This window comes from Oncorhynchus kisutch, linkage group LG19, assembly GCF_002021735.2.
Source record: "Oncorhynchus kisutch isolate 150728-3 linkage group LG19, Okis_V2, whole genome shotgun sequence".
Lineage (NCBI taxonomy): Eukaryota > Metazoa > Chordata > Actinopteri > Salmoniformes > Salmonidae > Oncorhynchus > Oncorhynchus kisutch.
The window spans coordinates 23,205,385-23,221,311 of record NC_034192.2 but is presented as its reverse complement, the minus strand read 5'-3'; the positions used below and the strand labels follow the sequence as shown (position 1 = coordinate 23,221,311).

Genomic DNA, 15,927 nt, shown 5'->3' with positions numbered 1-15,927 from the left:
TGCCTCCACCCTATGGCAAAATGTGTAGAATTGCAAGAAATTAGCTGTGCAACTGCTATTTTTTTTCTTTCTGCCCCATGGCAAAATAAGTAGAATTGTAGCAAACTTGCTTTACAATGCCAACATTTTCTCTATGCCCCATGGGCAAAATGTGCAGAATTGCAGAAAATGACATTTAAAACATGATTTCTTTATCTTAGATTTCACAAGGGGGGCTGCTAAAATGTTTTGCTGTTAAGGTTGGGGGGGGGGGGGGGGGGGTTATTGACGTGGAGACAAACGCTCCACTGCAGCAACCCATGATGAGTTGCGTGTTTTTGTGTCCCCCAACACCATCAAAGTTGCCCGTCCCTGCTCGAAATCAATCTAGCCCACTTAAATACAATAGAACCTTAAGATGATGAATAACAAATAAAATAAAACATTACTCTGAGTTTTGAATACCTCTTCTGGAGCCTGAATGCCGAAAATGCGCATGCGCTGAGATGCTTCAAATGCGAATTTTCCTCCAGCTCAGTTGCTGCGGTACTGTATCCGTGTGGAGAGGGTAACTTGAAGAGACTAGGCTGTATTGGCTCGGAAATAACACTCCATTTTTTATTTTATAAAACAGGCAATCCATCGTTTATAGACCTTTTGGGCATTATAACATTCTTACCATCTACGGTCATCATTTTGAACAACTCAAAGCCAACCATGTCGACCAAGGAGGAGACACCCGTAGCTGACGGAGACAAACCGCAGACTTCCTCCTGGAAAGATTCTATCTACAACCCACGAACAGGAGAGTTTATTGGCCGAACCGCTAAAAGCTGGGGTAAGAAATCGTTTTGGGACACGATCAGATCGGGTTTGCATATTAAAACAATGATATCTTATTGATGACATTTGAGAGCCATAGTACAGTCTCATTTATCGGCTTTAATCAGTTACCAATGTGAATGCAGCCTGGGATACAAATTTGCATGTACATTTTAATAATTTAATAGCCTTGTGTTTTTTTCGACTGGGCCTACATAACGGAGACGTTTGTTCATCATGATTTGCACCCCAATAATGTCAACAGCCAATCAAAGCTGATCAAACGGTATATCGGATGTGTTCTTCCACTCTGTTGGCACCTTCCCCCCCATTATAACATTATATACTTACGGTCAATGATCTACTGAATTTATTTTAATAAACTGTGATGGTTTTAGCCTATAATAGATGGTTGCCATATGTCCCCGCAATTAAAATAGGCTATTGGAATTAAAATGTCTCTAAATATTTCCACAGATTCCTCGAAATAGGCTTTTTTTTCAGGGGATTGCGAGTTATTAGCTATTAGGTCACTAGTGTAGCGGGGTAAATAAAAATTTTAAACCGATTTGTCATTAAGAAAATCTTGACGGAGCCCAACAGGCCGAATCGAGGTTAATGTATCGAAATTAATTGCAATGGAATTAACATAAACTGGGATTACAGTATATTATATTTATGCTAATAATATTCGGCCTGTATCCTTACCAACACTTCCCCAATTTCGTCCCTCTAATCAGTGCAATTAAACTGTTATTAGAATAACCTGCAAAGCACGTTGTATCGTCTCGAGAAGCAGTCTTGCACGAGGCTGGCGAGTGTTATGGGGCATGCATACAGAGTTTCCCCTGTCATATTGCCCTCATTTTATTAATGTCATTTTTTAAATCCATATTCATGCAAGCACGCGAGTAGGTTAATTTGAAATTATGTTGCCAAAAATGTCGATAGATTACAGTTACAGTGATACTTTGTTTCCGCAATACAGTGACGCTATTTCTCGGCCATTACTCGCATGCCGTCCGTCACTCTATTTAATTATAACATTATTATCATCTGTCATAGAGTTCTACATCCTATTCTCCTCAAATTCCAATGATTTAAAACAGAATTGGGAAATTGGATGGTCAAATTTGCATAGGGCCTACAATAAATGCATACAATAGGTTTATACTAGGGTACAAAATGCATTGACTTTATGCATGTTGAAAAAATAAATTCTAACCCAATTTTTTGGGTTGCCAAGCTACTGTCTGTGGGAATAGTGTAGGCCTACCAGTATGTGTTTGTGTTCTGTTATGGCAATACAGGATCACTAATTGACAGTCCTAGCCCAGATCACAAAATCTGCTGTCATGTTCTAACTGTCTTTCCATGATGTTACTATAGAGCTCTTTCTCTGTCGCTGTCTCTCGCTCTCTATCAAGGTCAAATCAGTTCTCTCTCATATTGCACAGCAGGCACACAATTTGTAGCCTATTGTCAATGAAAAATAATGTGATTTTTTTTCTCTCTCTCTCTCTCCGCTAGTCTTGTGTTGCAGGGAGCATAAATCAGTTTTAGATTTGAGAGAAATGTTGGGCCCTGAAATGCAGGCCCTGCCATAGCTCGGTTTTAGAGCAGAAAATTGTGTGTGTGTGTGTGTGCATGTGTTGGTGGGCGTCTTGCGTGATTGTAATAGTGCAAGTTAACTTGCAGCATTGTGCTTAGTTGATTCCTTCTCAACACATGGGCTTGAATATGGTTTTTACTCCAGTAGGCTACAGACATGGAAAAATGATAGGCTTACTGATTTTGCGGGGGAGGTAGAGATGGGCAACTCCCATGGTCTTCTAACAGGTGTCTGGCAATTAGGAACAGGAGCAATGACACTAGGCTTCAGTCAACACTTGCCATCCAGGACTTCTATAACAGGCGGTGTCAGAGGAAGTCCCCAAAAATGGTCAAATACTCCAGCCATCCAAGCCGTAGACTGTATTCTCTGCTACCACACGGCAAGCGGAATCAGTGCATCAAGTCTGGAACCAACAGGACCCTGAACAGCTTCTACACCCAAGCCATAAGACTGCTGAACAAGACTGCTATATAGCTAATAAAATGGCTACCCAGACTGCCTGTATGATCCTTTTTTTGCGCTCAGTCTCTTGCACTGACTATGCACACACAATGGACTCTACCCACACACTCACACATAGTTACACTGACACTCCAATACACACATACACTACATATGCATACTGACACCACACACCACAAATGCTGTTGCTAATGTCTTATCTATCCTGTTGCCTAGTCACTCTACCTATATGTACAGTGGGGGGGGGGGGGGGGGGGGATTATTTAGTCAGCCACCAATTGTGCAAGTTCTCCCACTTAAAAAGATGAGAGAGGCCTGTAATTTTCATCATAGGTACACTTCAACCATGACAGACAAAATGAGAAATAAAATCCAGAAAATCACATTGTAGGATTTTTAATTAATTTATTTGCAAATTATGGTGGAAAATAAGTATTTGGTCAATAACAAAAGTGTATCTCAATACTTCGTTATATACCCTTTGTTGGCAATGACAGAGGTCAAACATTTTCTGTAAATCTTCACAAGGTTTTCACGCACTGTTGCTGGTATTTTGGCCCATTCCTCCATGCAGATCTCCTCTAGAGCAGTGATGTTTTGGGGCTGTTGCTGGGCAACACGGACTTTCAACTCCCTCCAAAGATTTTCTATGGGGTTGAGATCTGGAGACTGGCTAGGCCACTCCAGGACCTTGAAATGCTTCTTACGAAGCCACTCCTTCGTTGCCCGGGCGGTGTGTTTGGGATCATTGTCATGCTGAAAGACCCAGCCATATTTCATCTTCAATGCCCTTGCTGATGGAAGGAGGTTTTCACTCAAAATCTCACGATACATGGCCCCATTCATTCTTTCCTTTACACGGATCAGTTGTCCTGGTCCCTTTGCATGATGTTTCCACTCCCATGCTTCACAGTAGGTATGGTGTTCTTTGGATGCAACTCAGCATTCTTTGTCCTCCAAACACGACGAGTTGAGTTCTTACCAAAAAGTTATATTTTGGTTTCATCTGACCATATGACATTCTCCCAATCTTTTTCTGGATCATCCAATTGCTCTCTAGCAAACTTCAGACGGGTCTGGACATGTACTGGCTTAAGCAGGGGGACACGTCTGGCACTGCAGGATTTGAGTCCCTGGCGGGGTAGTGTGTTACTGATTGTAGGCTTTGTTACTTTGGTCCCAGCTCTCTGCAGGTCATTCACTAGGTCCCCCCGTGTGGTTCTGAGATTTTTGCTCACCGTTCTTGTGATCATTTTGACCCCACGGGGTGAGATCTTGCGTGGAGCCCCAGATCGAGGGAGATTATCAGTGGTCTTGTATGTCTTCCATTTCCTGATAATTGCTCCCACAGTTTATTTCTTCAAACCAAGCTGCTTACCTATTGCAGATTCAGTCTTCCCAGCCTGGTGCAGGTCTACAATTTTGTTTCTGGTGTCCTTTGACAGCTCTTTGGTCTTGGCCATAGTGGAGTTTGGAGTGTGACTGTTTGAGGTTGTGGACAGGTGTCTTTTATACTGATAACAAGTTCAAACAGGTGCCATTAATACAGGTAACGAGTGGAGGACAGAGGAGCCTCTTAAAGAAGAAGTTACAAGTCTGTGAGAGCCAGAAATCTTGCTTGTTTGTAGGTGACCAAATACTTGTTTTCCACCATAATTTGCAAATAAATTCATTAAAAATCCTACAATGTGATTTTCTGGATTTTCTTTCTCATTTTGTCTGTCATAATTGAAGTGTACCTATGATGAAAATTACAGGCCTCTCTCATCTTTTTAAGTGGGAGAACTTGCACAATTGATGTCTGACTAAATACTTTTTTGCCCCACTGTACAGTGCCTTGCGAAAGTATTCGGCCCCCTTGAACTTTGCGACCTTTTGCCACATTTCAGGCTTCAAACATAAAGATATAAAACTGTATTTATTTGTGAAGAATCAACAACAAGTGGGACACAATCATGAAGTGGAACGACATTTATTGGATATTTCAAACTTTTTTAACAAATCAAAAACTGAAAAATTGGGCGTGCAAAATTATTCAGCCCCCTTAAGTTAATACTTTGTAGCGCCACCTTTTGCTGCGATCACAGCTGTAAGTCGCTTGGGGTATGTCTCTATCAGTTTTGCACATCGAGAGTCTGAAATGTTTTCCCATTCCTCCTTGCAAAACAGCTCGAGCTCAGTGAGGTTGGATGGAGAGCATTTGTGAACAGCAGTTTTCAGTTCTTTCCACAGATTCTCGATTGGATTCAGGTCTGGACTTTGACTTGGCCATTCTAACACCTGGATATGTTTATTTTTGAACCATTCCATTGTAGATTTTGCTTTATGTTTTGGATCATTGTCTTGTTGGAAGACAAATCTCCGTCCCAATCTCAGGTCTTTTGCAGACTCCATCAGGTTTTCTTCCAGAATGGTCCTGTATTTGGCTCCATCCATCTTCCCATCAATTTTAACCATCTTCCCTGTCCCTGCTGAAGACAAGCAGGCCCAAACCATGATGTGCCACCACCATGTTTGACAGTGGGGATGGTGTGTTCAGGGTGATGAGCTGTGTTGCTTTTACGCCAAACATAACATTTTGCATTGTTGCCAAAAAGTTCAATTTTGGTTTCATCTGACCAGAGCACCTTCTTCCACATGTTTGGTGTGTCTCCCAGGTGGCTTGTGGCAAACTTTAAACAACGCTTTTTATGGATATCTTTAAGAAATGGCTTTCTTCTTGCCACTCTTCCATAAAGGCCAGATTTGTGCAATATACAACTTATTGTTGTTATGGACAGAGTCTCCCACCTCAGCTGTAGATCTCTGCAGTTCATCCAGAGTGATCATGGGCCTCTTGGCTGCATCTCTGATCAGTCTTCTCCTTGTATGAGCTGAAAGTTTAGAGGGACAGCCAGGTCTTGGTAGATTTGCAGTGGTCTGATACTCCTTCCATTTCAATATTATCGCTGGCTCAGTGCTCCTTGGGATGTTTAAAGCTTGGGAAATCTTTTTGTATCCAAATCCGGCTTTAAACTTCTTCACAACAGTATCTCGGACCTGCCTGGTGTGTTCCTTGTTCTTCATGATGCTCTCTGCGCTTTTAACGGACCTCTGAGACTATCACAGTGCAGGTGCATTTATACGGAACTTGATTACACACAGGTGGATTGTATTTATCATCATTAGTCATTTAGGTCAACATTGGATCATTCAGAGATCCTCACTGAACTTCTGGAGAGAGTTTGCTGCACTGAAAGTAAAGGGGCTGAATAATTTTGCACGCCCAATTTTTCTGTTTTTGATTTGTTAAAAAAGTTTGAAATATCCAATAAATGTCGTTCCACTTCACGATTGTGTCCCACTTGTTGTCGATTCTTCACAAAAAAATACAGTTTTATATCTTTATGTTTGAAGCCTGAAATGTGGCAAAAGGTCGCAAAGTTCAAGGGGGCCGAATACTTTCGCAAGGCACTGTACATACAGTTGAAGTCGGAAGTTTACATACACTTCGGTTGGAGTCATTTAAAACTCGTTTTTCAACCACTCCACACATTTCTTGTTTACAAACTATAGTTTTGGCAAGTCAGTTAGGACATTTTTTTGTGCATGACACAAGTAATTTTTCCAACAATTGTTTCCAGATAGATTATTTCACTTATAACTCACTGTATCACAATTCCGGTGGGTCAGAAGTTTACATAGACTAAGTTGACTATGCCTTTAAACAGCTTGGAAAATTCCAGAAAATTATGTCATGGCTTTAGAAGCTTCTGATAGGCTAATTGACATCATTTGTGGATGTATTTCAAGGCCTACCTTCAAACTCAGTGCCTCTTTGCTTGACATCATGGGAAAATCAAAAGAAATCAGACAAGACCTCAGAAAATAGATTGTAGACCCCCACAAGTCTGGTTCATCCTTTGGAGCAAATTCCAAACGCCTGAAGGTACCACGTTCATCTGTACAAACAATAGTACGCAAATATAAACACCATTGGACCCCGCAGCCGTCATACCGCTCAAGAAGGAAACGCGTTCTGTGTCCTAGAGATTAACGTACTTTGGTGCGAAAAGTGCAAATCAATCCCAGAACAACAGCAAAGGACCTTGTGAAGATGCTGGAGGAAACGGGTACAAAATTATCTATATCCACAGTAAAACGAGTCCTATATCGACATAACCTGAAAGGCCGCTCAGCAGAAGAAGCCACTGCTCCAAAACCACCATTACAAAAACCAGATTATGGTTTGCAACTGCACATGGGGACAAAGATCGTTCTTTTTGGAGAAAGGTCCTCTGGTCTGATGAAACAAAAATAGAACTGTTTGGCCATAATCACCATCGGTATGTTTGGAGGAAAAGGGGTAAGATTGCAGGCTGAAGAACACCATCCCAACCGTGAAGCACGGGGTAGCATCATGTTGTGGGTGTGCTTTGCTTCAGGAGGGACTGGTGCACTTCACAAAATAGATGGCATCTCGAGACAGGAAAATGATGTGGATATATTGAAGCAACATCTCAAGACATCAGTCAGGAAGTTAAAGCTTGGTCGCAAAGGGGTCTTCCAAATGGACAATGACCCCAAGTGTACTTCCAAAGTTGTGGCAAAATGGCTTTAGGACAACAAAGTCAAGGTATTGGAGTGGCCATCACAAAGCCCTGACCTCAATCTCATAGAAAATGTGTGGGCAGAACTGACAAAGCATGTGCGAGCAAGAAGCCCTACAAACCTGACTCAGATACATCAGCTCTGTCAGGAGGAATGGACCACAATTCACCCAACTTATTGTGGGAAGCTTGTGGATGGCTATCCAAAACATTTGACCCAAGTTAAACAATTTACCAAGTACTAATTGAGTGTATGTAAACGTCTGACCCACTAGAAATGTGATGAAAGAAATAAAAGCTGAAATAAATCATTCTCTCTTCTATTATTCTGACATTTCACATTCTTAAAATAGTGGTGATCTAACTGACCTAAGACGTGGCATTTTTACTAGGATTAAATGTCAGGAATTGTTAAATGTATTTGGCTAAGGTGTATGTAAACTTACGACTTCAACTGTAACCACCTCAATTACCTTGCACATTGACTCGGCACTGTTACTCCCTGTATATAGCCATCCCACTGTGCACAGACGTCAATTCAACGTCTATTCCACATTGGTTCAATGTAATTTCATTGAAATGATGTGGAAACAACGTTGATTCAACCTGTGTGTTCCCAGTCGAACACACGGGTTAATCACTGTGTATTTATTTTTTTGTCACTATTTCCCTTCAAAAATATACTCTGCATTGTTGGAAAGGGACTTGTAAGCAAGCATTTCACTGTTTGTCTACACCTGTTTACAAAGCACGTAACAAATAAAATTGAATTTTTATTTGAACATGACAAATGGATGGAGAAGAACCATGGAGTAGTTTTCGCAACTTTGTTCCTGAAGACCTTGATAGTCAATGCTCATTAATCAGGCTTAAAATAGCTAAACATTTGAATGTGCAATGACACCAACACTCACTCACTCACACACAGCTGAGGCTGGCTGAAATAGTTAAAGGCCCAACCAAAGCAAAAGGCCAATGATGCAGACACTCTCTGTTACTACATGTGCCTAGTGAATGTGTGCGTCATGACTGGTAAAACAATGACACATGCTTCTACAGTATAGTTTATCAGAATCTAAAGGAATAAGACCCATGTAGTGCTAATAGTTCATTCTCATCCCTTTTTTACCAATAGTCACCTCTTAGAAGAATTTCACCCTGGGAAAATCTGGGCTTGGTTTCATCATGTCTGAGGCATTTCTAGGACAGTGAGATGTTTCACACGCAGTTGCCGTGTAGCAAAGCAGATCAGGGCTTCACACGCTGAATGATGCACCCTATGGCGGCTTCCAGTGTATTGATGGAGTGGGGGGTTGAGATCTAAAAATACATGTAGTCCTGCTTTGTGGCATTTTGCAAAGGCTCTATGTTATACTGATCATTGTTGTGGGTGTTCCTATTGGCGGATTCATCGCTAAATATACAAGCAGACCATTTTTTTCCGGTCTCTACAAGACTACAACTTGTGTTGTGCAGTGCTTTGTGCTCTAGCCCCCGTCACTCCCACAAGGCGGGCTTAAATTAAAAGGAGGCGGACACTAACCACAATCCTTTGGGCAAAACTGTATGACCTCACCAAGACACAATGGCTTCAAGTGATTCCTCTCATCAACATGAATTTGATGATGGAGCTATCTATTAGCTACATGGTGACATTCAAGCATACATGTTTCAATCGGAAGATAGCGAAGAGGATTCGAATCAAAGAGTTGGATTTAGCTAACATTAGAAGCTCAGCTAAAGCCGATGCCAGCACCTAGAGGGCAGATGACAAATACGGTGCTTAGCTAAGTAAGTTATTTTTCCTGCAAGCCACCTAGCTAACTTTTAGTTTATCTACTGAAACTCTTGTGTATTGCTGGCTAAACTACTACTTCATTACAGTGGGGAGAAACCAAATAATTAGCTATGCAGCTAGCTAAACATCTACCGGTAGCCATATCTAAGACTAAAAATAGATATGTTGTATCTCTCTTTTTAGTGGTAAATATGGACAGCTACCTAAAGCTTGGTTTACCACAAGCATAAGCGCATGACTGGAGTTAGCAGATGCCAGGCTAACGAGCTAGCCAACTTGTTATGCGACACGCCTCGCAATTGTAACTTTTTAGCAAATGTGTTGCATCAGCAACTGTAACTAATTTACTAGCTAGCTATGTAACGTAATTGACGAGGGTTGTAATTATGACAATGGATGCATTAAAATCACAAAATGATAAGCATGATGCAAGATAGGATTCCCAACAGATGTAAATAACACGTATTGCATATCCAGCTAGCTAGCTAAGTTAACTAGCAAACAGTGAGGAGTAAACAATAATACAATAACTTACTGTTGTAAAACTGAATCTGGTTTCACTATGAAAATATTTGCCTAAGCATGCCTGATAGACATGACTGTAGGTAGATACTCTCTGCCTACATACCTAGCCTCATTTGTACGGCCTCGTCCCTGTGCAAAGGTTGAGGGTTATGCCCTAATTATTTATATTCGGCTAGATATTGTTGCAAATGTAATCTCTGTGCCTGTGCACATGTTCAACTGTTGTTCAAACTGTACAATAGAGTATAATTTTGTTTGTTTTTGTCTTGCAGACAATACCGTATGGTGCCTGGGCATCTTCCTGGAGTGGATTCTAGATATAGAAACAGAATTCCTTTGCCTGCATGTTTCATTGTAGCAGAACTGTATCCCGTGAACTGTATCCCTCTCGAGGGATTAGACATTATGCTAAATTTCAAGCAGATGACTGATGAGGAGCTGAATGGCAGTTTGATCATGATCCTTCTCCCACATCTTTACAAGTATTCCCTGAACTTACTGTATGTTTCTTTGGAATGGAAATTTCATCCTGACAACCTCTCCCATCTGCTGATCACCAGTTCTGTTAGCTACAGATTGTTAAATAATGAGATTTAACCAAAGATTTTTGGTATCTATTACTGTGTGTTACAGGATAGGTACTGTTTGGTGTAGCAGATTTTTGGTTTGATCTGACCATATGACATTCTCCCAATCTTCTTCTGGATCATCCAAATGCTCTCTAGCAAACTTCAGATGGGCCTGGACATGTACTGGCTTACGCAGGGGGACACGTCTGGCACTGCAGGATTTGAGTCCCTGGCGGCGTAGTGTGTTACTGATGGTAGGCTTTGTTACTTTGGTCCCAGCTCTCTGCAGGTCATTCACTAGGTCTCCCCGTGTGGTTCTGGGATTTTTGCTGACCGTTCTTGTGATCATTTTGTCCCCACGGGGTGAGATCTTGCGTGGAGCCCCAGATCGAGGGAGATTATCAGTGGTCTTGTATGTCTTCCATTTCCTAATAATTGCTCCCATAGTTGATTTCTTCAAACCAAGCTGCTTACCTATTGCAGATTCCGTCTTCCCAGCCTGGTGCAGGTCTACAATTTTGTTTCTGGTGTCCTTTGACAGCTCTTTGGTCTTGGCCATAGTGGAGTTTGGAGTGTGACTGTTTGAGGTTGTGGACAGGTGTCTTTTATACTGATAACAAGTTCAAACAGGTGCCATTAATACAGGTAATGAGTGGAGGACAGAGGAGCCTCTTATAGAAGAAGTTACAGGTCTGTGAGAGCCAGAAATCTTGCTTGTTTGTAGGTGACCAAATACTTATTTTCCACCATCATTTGCAAATAAATTCATTAAAAATCCTACAATGTGATTTTCTGGATTTTTTTCCTTCTAATTTTGTCTGCCATAGTTGAAGTGTACCAATGATGAAAATTACAAGTGGGAGAACTTGCACAATTGGTGGCTGACCAAATACTTTTTTGCCCCACTATGTATATTCATTATATAAATAGGCCTATTTAATTTTGTCTGGCTTGCTATTCCAATCAAATTTATATAATTTTTGTTCATATTATTAAAAAAACAGGTCGCTATAGAGTTAATCAGGGACATTTTTCCACAAATAGACAAGTATTTTCCTTTTCTTGGTAGCAAGATCTTTAAAAAAAATGTATTAGAGTGACATCATTTATTTATTTTGGGATATGTATTTTGGGATATGTATACCGAGTATGTCCACATCCCGTCAGACCATTTTATAGGTAAACTACACAGTAATGGAAAAGTATTTTTTAGTGATCCAATATGTAATATAGTACACATAATTTGGTTTTAATGCAGAGAGGTTAGAAAAAGTATCTAGATCCTCTTGAGGTTGTGGAGGGATTATAATTGTGGATTTAAAAGAAAACAACATGAATAATCAGCGTACAATGACACCTTTGTTTTTAAACCCTGGATTTCTAATCCCTTAATATCATTGTTGGATCTGATTTTAACAGCTAACATTTCAATGGCAATATGTAAATAGTGGACAACCTTGTTTTTCTCCTCTTAACAGTTTAAAACTTTCTGAGATGTAGCCATTATTTACTATTTTACACCGAGGGTTAGTATACATAACTTTAACCCATTTTATAAGAAATTCTCCAAAATTAGAAAATTCCAGGCATTTATATATAAACGCCAGTCATACTTTATCAAAGGCCTTTTCAAAGTCAGCTATGAATACCAGGCCTGGATTCCCAGATATTCATTGTGTTCTGTTGTTTCCAGTACTTGTCTAATATTATCTCCAATGTATCATCCATGTAAAAAGCATGTCTGACTAGGATGAATAATATCTGACAAAACCTTTTTAATTAAGCATTTAATTTAAGCATTTAGTTAGAATTTTTGTATCACAACACTGAAGTGTAAGAGGCTTCCAATTTTTTTAAATGGACTGGATCTTTATATTTACCACTTGGATCCTGTTTCAGTAATAATGAAATCAGACCTTGTTGAGTGTCCGGTAATCTATTTATATAGGATTGGTTAAAACATGCTAATAACGGTCCTCTGAGAATATCAAAAAATATATATATACCTCCACTGGTATGCCATCCATCCCTGGTATTTTCCCGGACTTAACAGCTTTAATTGCATCAAGAAGTTCCTCCTTTGTATTGTGCTGCTTGTAGGGTTGATCAATTATTATATACACTACTGTTCAAAAGTTTGGGGTCACTTAGAAATGTCCTTGTTTTTGAAAGAAAAGCTTTTTTTGTCCATTTAAAATAACATTACATTTATCAGAAATACATTGTAAACATTGTTAATGCTGTAAATTACTATTGTAGCTGGAAACGGCAGTTTTTTAAATGGAATATCTACATAGGCGTACAGAGGCCCATTATCAGCAACCATCAATCCTGTGTTCCAATGGAACGTTGTATTAGCTAATTGATCAGCGGAGAACTGGAAGGCTAAATGAAGAATTGGTTTTGGGGGTGACCAGCTAGATATACCTGCTGGAGCGCATGCTACAGGTGGGTGCTGCTATGGTGACCAGCTAGCTGAGTTAAGGGGGGACTTTACCTAGCAGGGTCTTGTAGATGACCTGGAGCCAGTGGGTTTGGCGACGAGTATGAAGCGAGGGCCAGCCAACGAGAGCGTACAGGTCGCAGTGGTGGGTAGTATATGGGGCTTTGGTGACGAAACAGATGGCACTGTGATAGACTGCATCCAATTTATTGGCTATTTTGGAGGCTATTTTGTAGATGACATCGCCGAAGTCGAGGATCGATAGGATGGTCCGTTTTACAATGGTAATGTTTGGAAGCATGTGTGAAGGATGCTTTGTTGCGAAATAGGAAGCCAATTCTAGATTTAACTTTGGATTGGAGATGTTTGATGCGAGTCTGGAAGGAGAGTTTACAGTCTAACCAGACACCTAGGTATTTGTAGTTGTCCACATATTCTAAGTCAGAACCGAGTAGTGATGTTGGACGGGCGGGCAGGTGCAGGCAGCGATCGGTTGAAGAGCATGCATTTAGTTTTACTTGTATTTAATAGCAGTTGGAGGCCACGGAAGGAGTGTTGTATGGCATTGAAACTCGTCTGGAGCATTGTTAACAGTGTCCAAAAAAGGGCCAGAAGCATACAGAATGGTGTCGTCTGTGTAGAGGTGGACCAGAGACTCACCAGCAGCAAGAGCGACATCATTGATGAATACAGAGAAGAGAGCCGGTCCAATAATTGAACCCTGTGGCACCCCCATAGAGACTGCCAGAGGCCCGGACAACAGGCCCTCTGATTTGACACACTGAACTCTATCAGAGAAGTAGTTGGTGAACCAGGCGAGGCAATCATTTGAGAAACCAAGGCTATCGAGTCTGCCGATGAGGATGTGGTGATTGACAGTCGAAAGCCTTGGCCAGGTCAATGAATACTGCTGCACAGTATTGTTTCTTATCGATGGCGGTTAAGATATCGTTCAGGACCTTGAGCGTGGCTAAGGTGCACCCATGACCAACTCTGAAACCAGATTGCATAGCGGGATTCGAAATGGTCGGTAATCTGTTTGTTGACTTGGCTTTCAAATACCTTAGAAAGGCAGTGTAGGATAGATATAGGTCTGTAGCAGTTTGGGTCAAGAGTGTCCCCCCCTTTGAAGAGGGGGATGACCGCAGCTGCTTTCCAATCTTTGGGAATCTCAGACGACAACGAAAGAGCAGGCTAGAAATAGGGGTTGCAACCATTTCGGCAGATAATTGTAGAAAGAGAGGGTCCAGATTGTCTTGCCCGGCTGATTTGCAGGGGTCCAGATTTTTCAGATTTTTGCAGCTCTTTCAGAACATCAGCTGACTGGATTTGGGGGAAGAAGAAATAGGGAAGGCTTGGGCAAGTTGCTGTGGGGTGTGCAGTGCTGTTGACCGGGGTAGGGGTAGCCAGGTAGAAAGCATGGCCAGCCGTAGAGAAATGCTTCTTGAAATTCTCAATTATAGTGGATTTATCGGTGGTGACATTGTTTACTATCCTCAGTGCAGTGGGCAGCTGGGAGGAGGTGTTCTTATTCTCCATGGACTTTACAGTGTCCCAGAACTTTTTTGAGTTTGTGTTGCAGGAAGCAAATTTCTGCTTGATAAAGCTAGCCTTGGCTTTTCTAACTGCCTGTATATATTGGTTTCTAGCTTCGTTGAATAGTTGCATATCACAAGGGCTGTTCAATGCTAATGCAGAACGCCATAGGATGTTTTTGTGTTGGTTAAGGGCAGTCAGGTCTGGAGAGATACACAGTCTATATCTGTTCCTGGTTCTACATTTCTTGAATGGGGTATGCTTATTTAAGTATTTAAGCTTTTTTGTAATAACCAGGCATCCTCTACTGACGGGATGAGATCAATATCCTTCCAGGATACCCCGGCCAGGTCGATTAGAAAGGCCTGCTTGCTGAAGTGTTTCAGGGAGCGTTTGACAGTGATGAGCGGAGGTCGTTTGACCGCTGACCCATTATGGATGCAGGCAATGAGGCAGTGATCGCTGAGATCTTGGTTGAAAATATCAGAGGTGTATTTAGAGGGCAAGTTGGTCAGGATGATATCTATGAGCGTGCCCGTGTTTACGGCTTTGGGATGGTACCTGGTAGGTTCATTGATAATTTGTGTGAGATTGAGGGCATCAAGCTTAGATTGTAGGATGGCTGGGGTGTTAAGCATGTTCCAGTTTAGGTCGCCTTGCAGCACGAGCTTTGAAGATAGATGGGGGGCAATCAGTTCACATATGGTGTCCAGAGCACAGCTGGGGGCAGAGGGGGGTCTATAGCAGGCGGCAACAGTGAGAGACTTGATTTTAGAGAGGTTGATTTTTAAAAGTAGAAGTTCAAATTGTTTGAGTACAGACCTGGATAGTAGGACAGAACTCTGCAGGCTATCTTTGCAGTAGATTGCAACACCGCCCCCTTTGGCTGTTCTATCTTGTCTGAAAATGTTGTAGTTAGGGATGAAGATTTCAGAATTTTTGGTGGTCTTCCTAAGCCAGGATTCAGACACGGCTAGAACATCCGGGTTGGCAGAGTGTGCTAAAGCAGTGAATAAAACAAACTTAGGGAGGAGGCTTCTAATGTTAACAGTCACTAAACCAAGTCTATAACGGTTACAGAAGTTATCAAAAGAGAGCGCCTGGGAAATAGAAGTGGAGCTAGGCACTGCAGGGCCTGGATTCACCTCTACATCACCAGAGGAAGAGAGGAGGAGTAGGATAAGGGTACAGCTAAAAGCTATGAGAATTGGTTGTCTAGGACGTCTGGAACAGAGAGTAAAAGGAGCAGGTTTCTGGGGGCGATAAAATATCTTCAAGGTAAAATGTACAGACAATGGTATGGTAGGATGTGAATACAGTGGAGGTAAACCTAGGCAATGAGAGAGATATTGTCTCTAGAAACATAATTGAAACCAGGTGATGTCATTGCATGTGTGAGTGGTGGAACTGAAAGGTTGGATAAGGTATAATGAGCAGGGCTAGAGGCTCTACAGTGAAATAAGCCAATAAACACTAACCAGAACAGCAATGGACAAGGCATATTGACATTAAGGAGAGGTATGCTTAGTCGAGTGATCATAAGGTTACAGTGAGTAGTGAGGTTGGTTGGGGTCACGGTGATTCAGACA

At 41.4% G+C, this 15,927-nt stretch overlaps 1 protein-coding gene across 1 annotated transcript in view; it reads left to right on the top strand.

Annotated features, from left to right (window-relative positions):
• Positions 1-489: 489 nt before the first annotated feature.
• LOC109864461 (sodium/potassium-transporting ATPase subunit beta-3) overlaps positions 490-15,927 on the top strand; it is a 54,507-nt gene continuing 39,069 nt past the window's right edge. Inside the window, exon 1 of the mRNA XM_020452261.2 lies at positions 490-817. Coding sequence (XP_020307850.1) covers positions 697-817 — 121 coding nt within the window. The 5' untranslated portion in view covers positions 490-696. The remainder of the gene's footprint in view (positions 818-15,927) is intronic.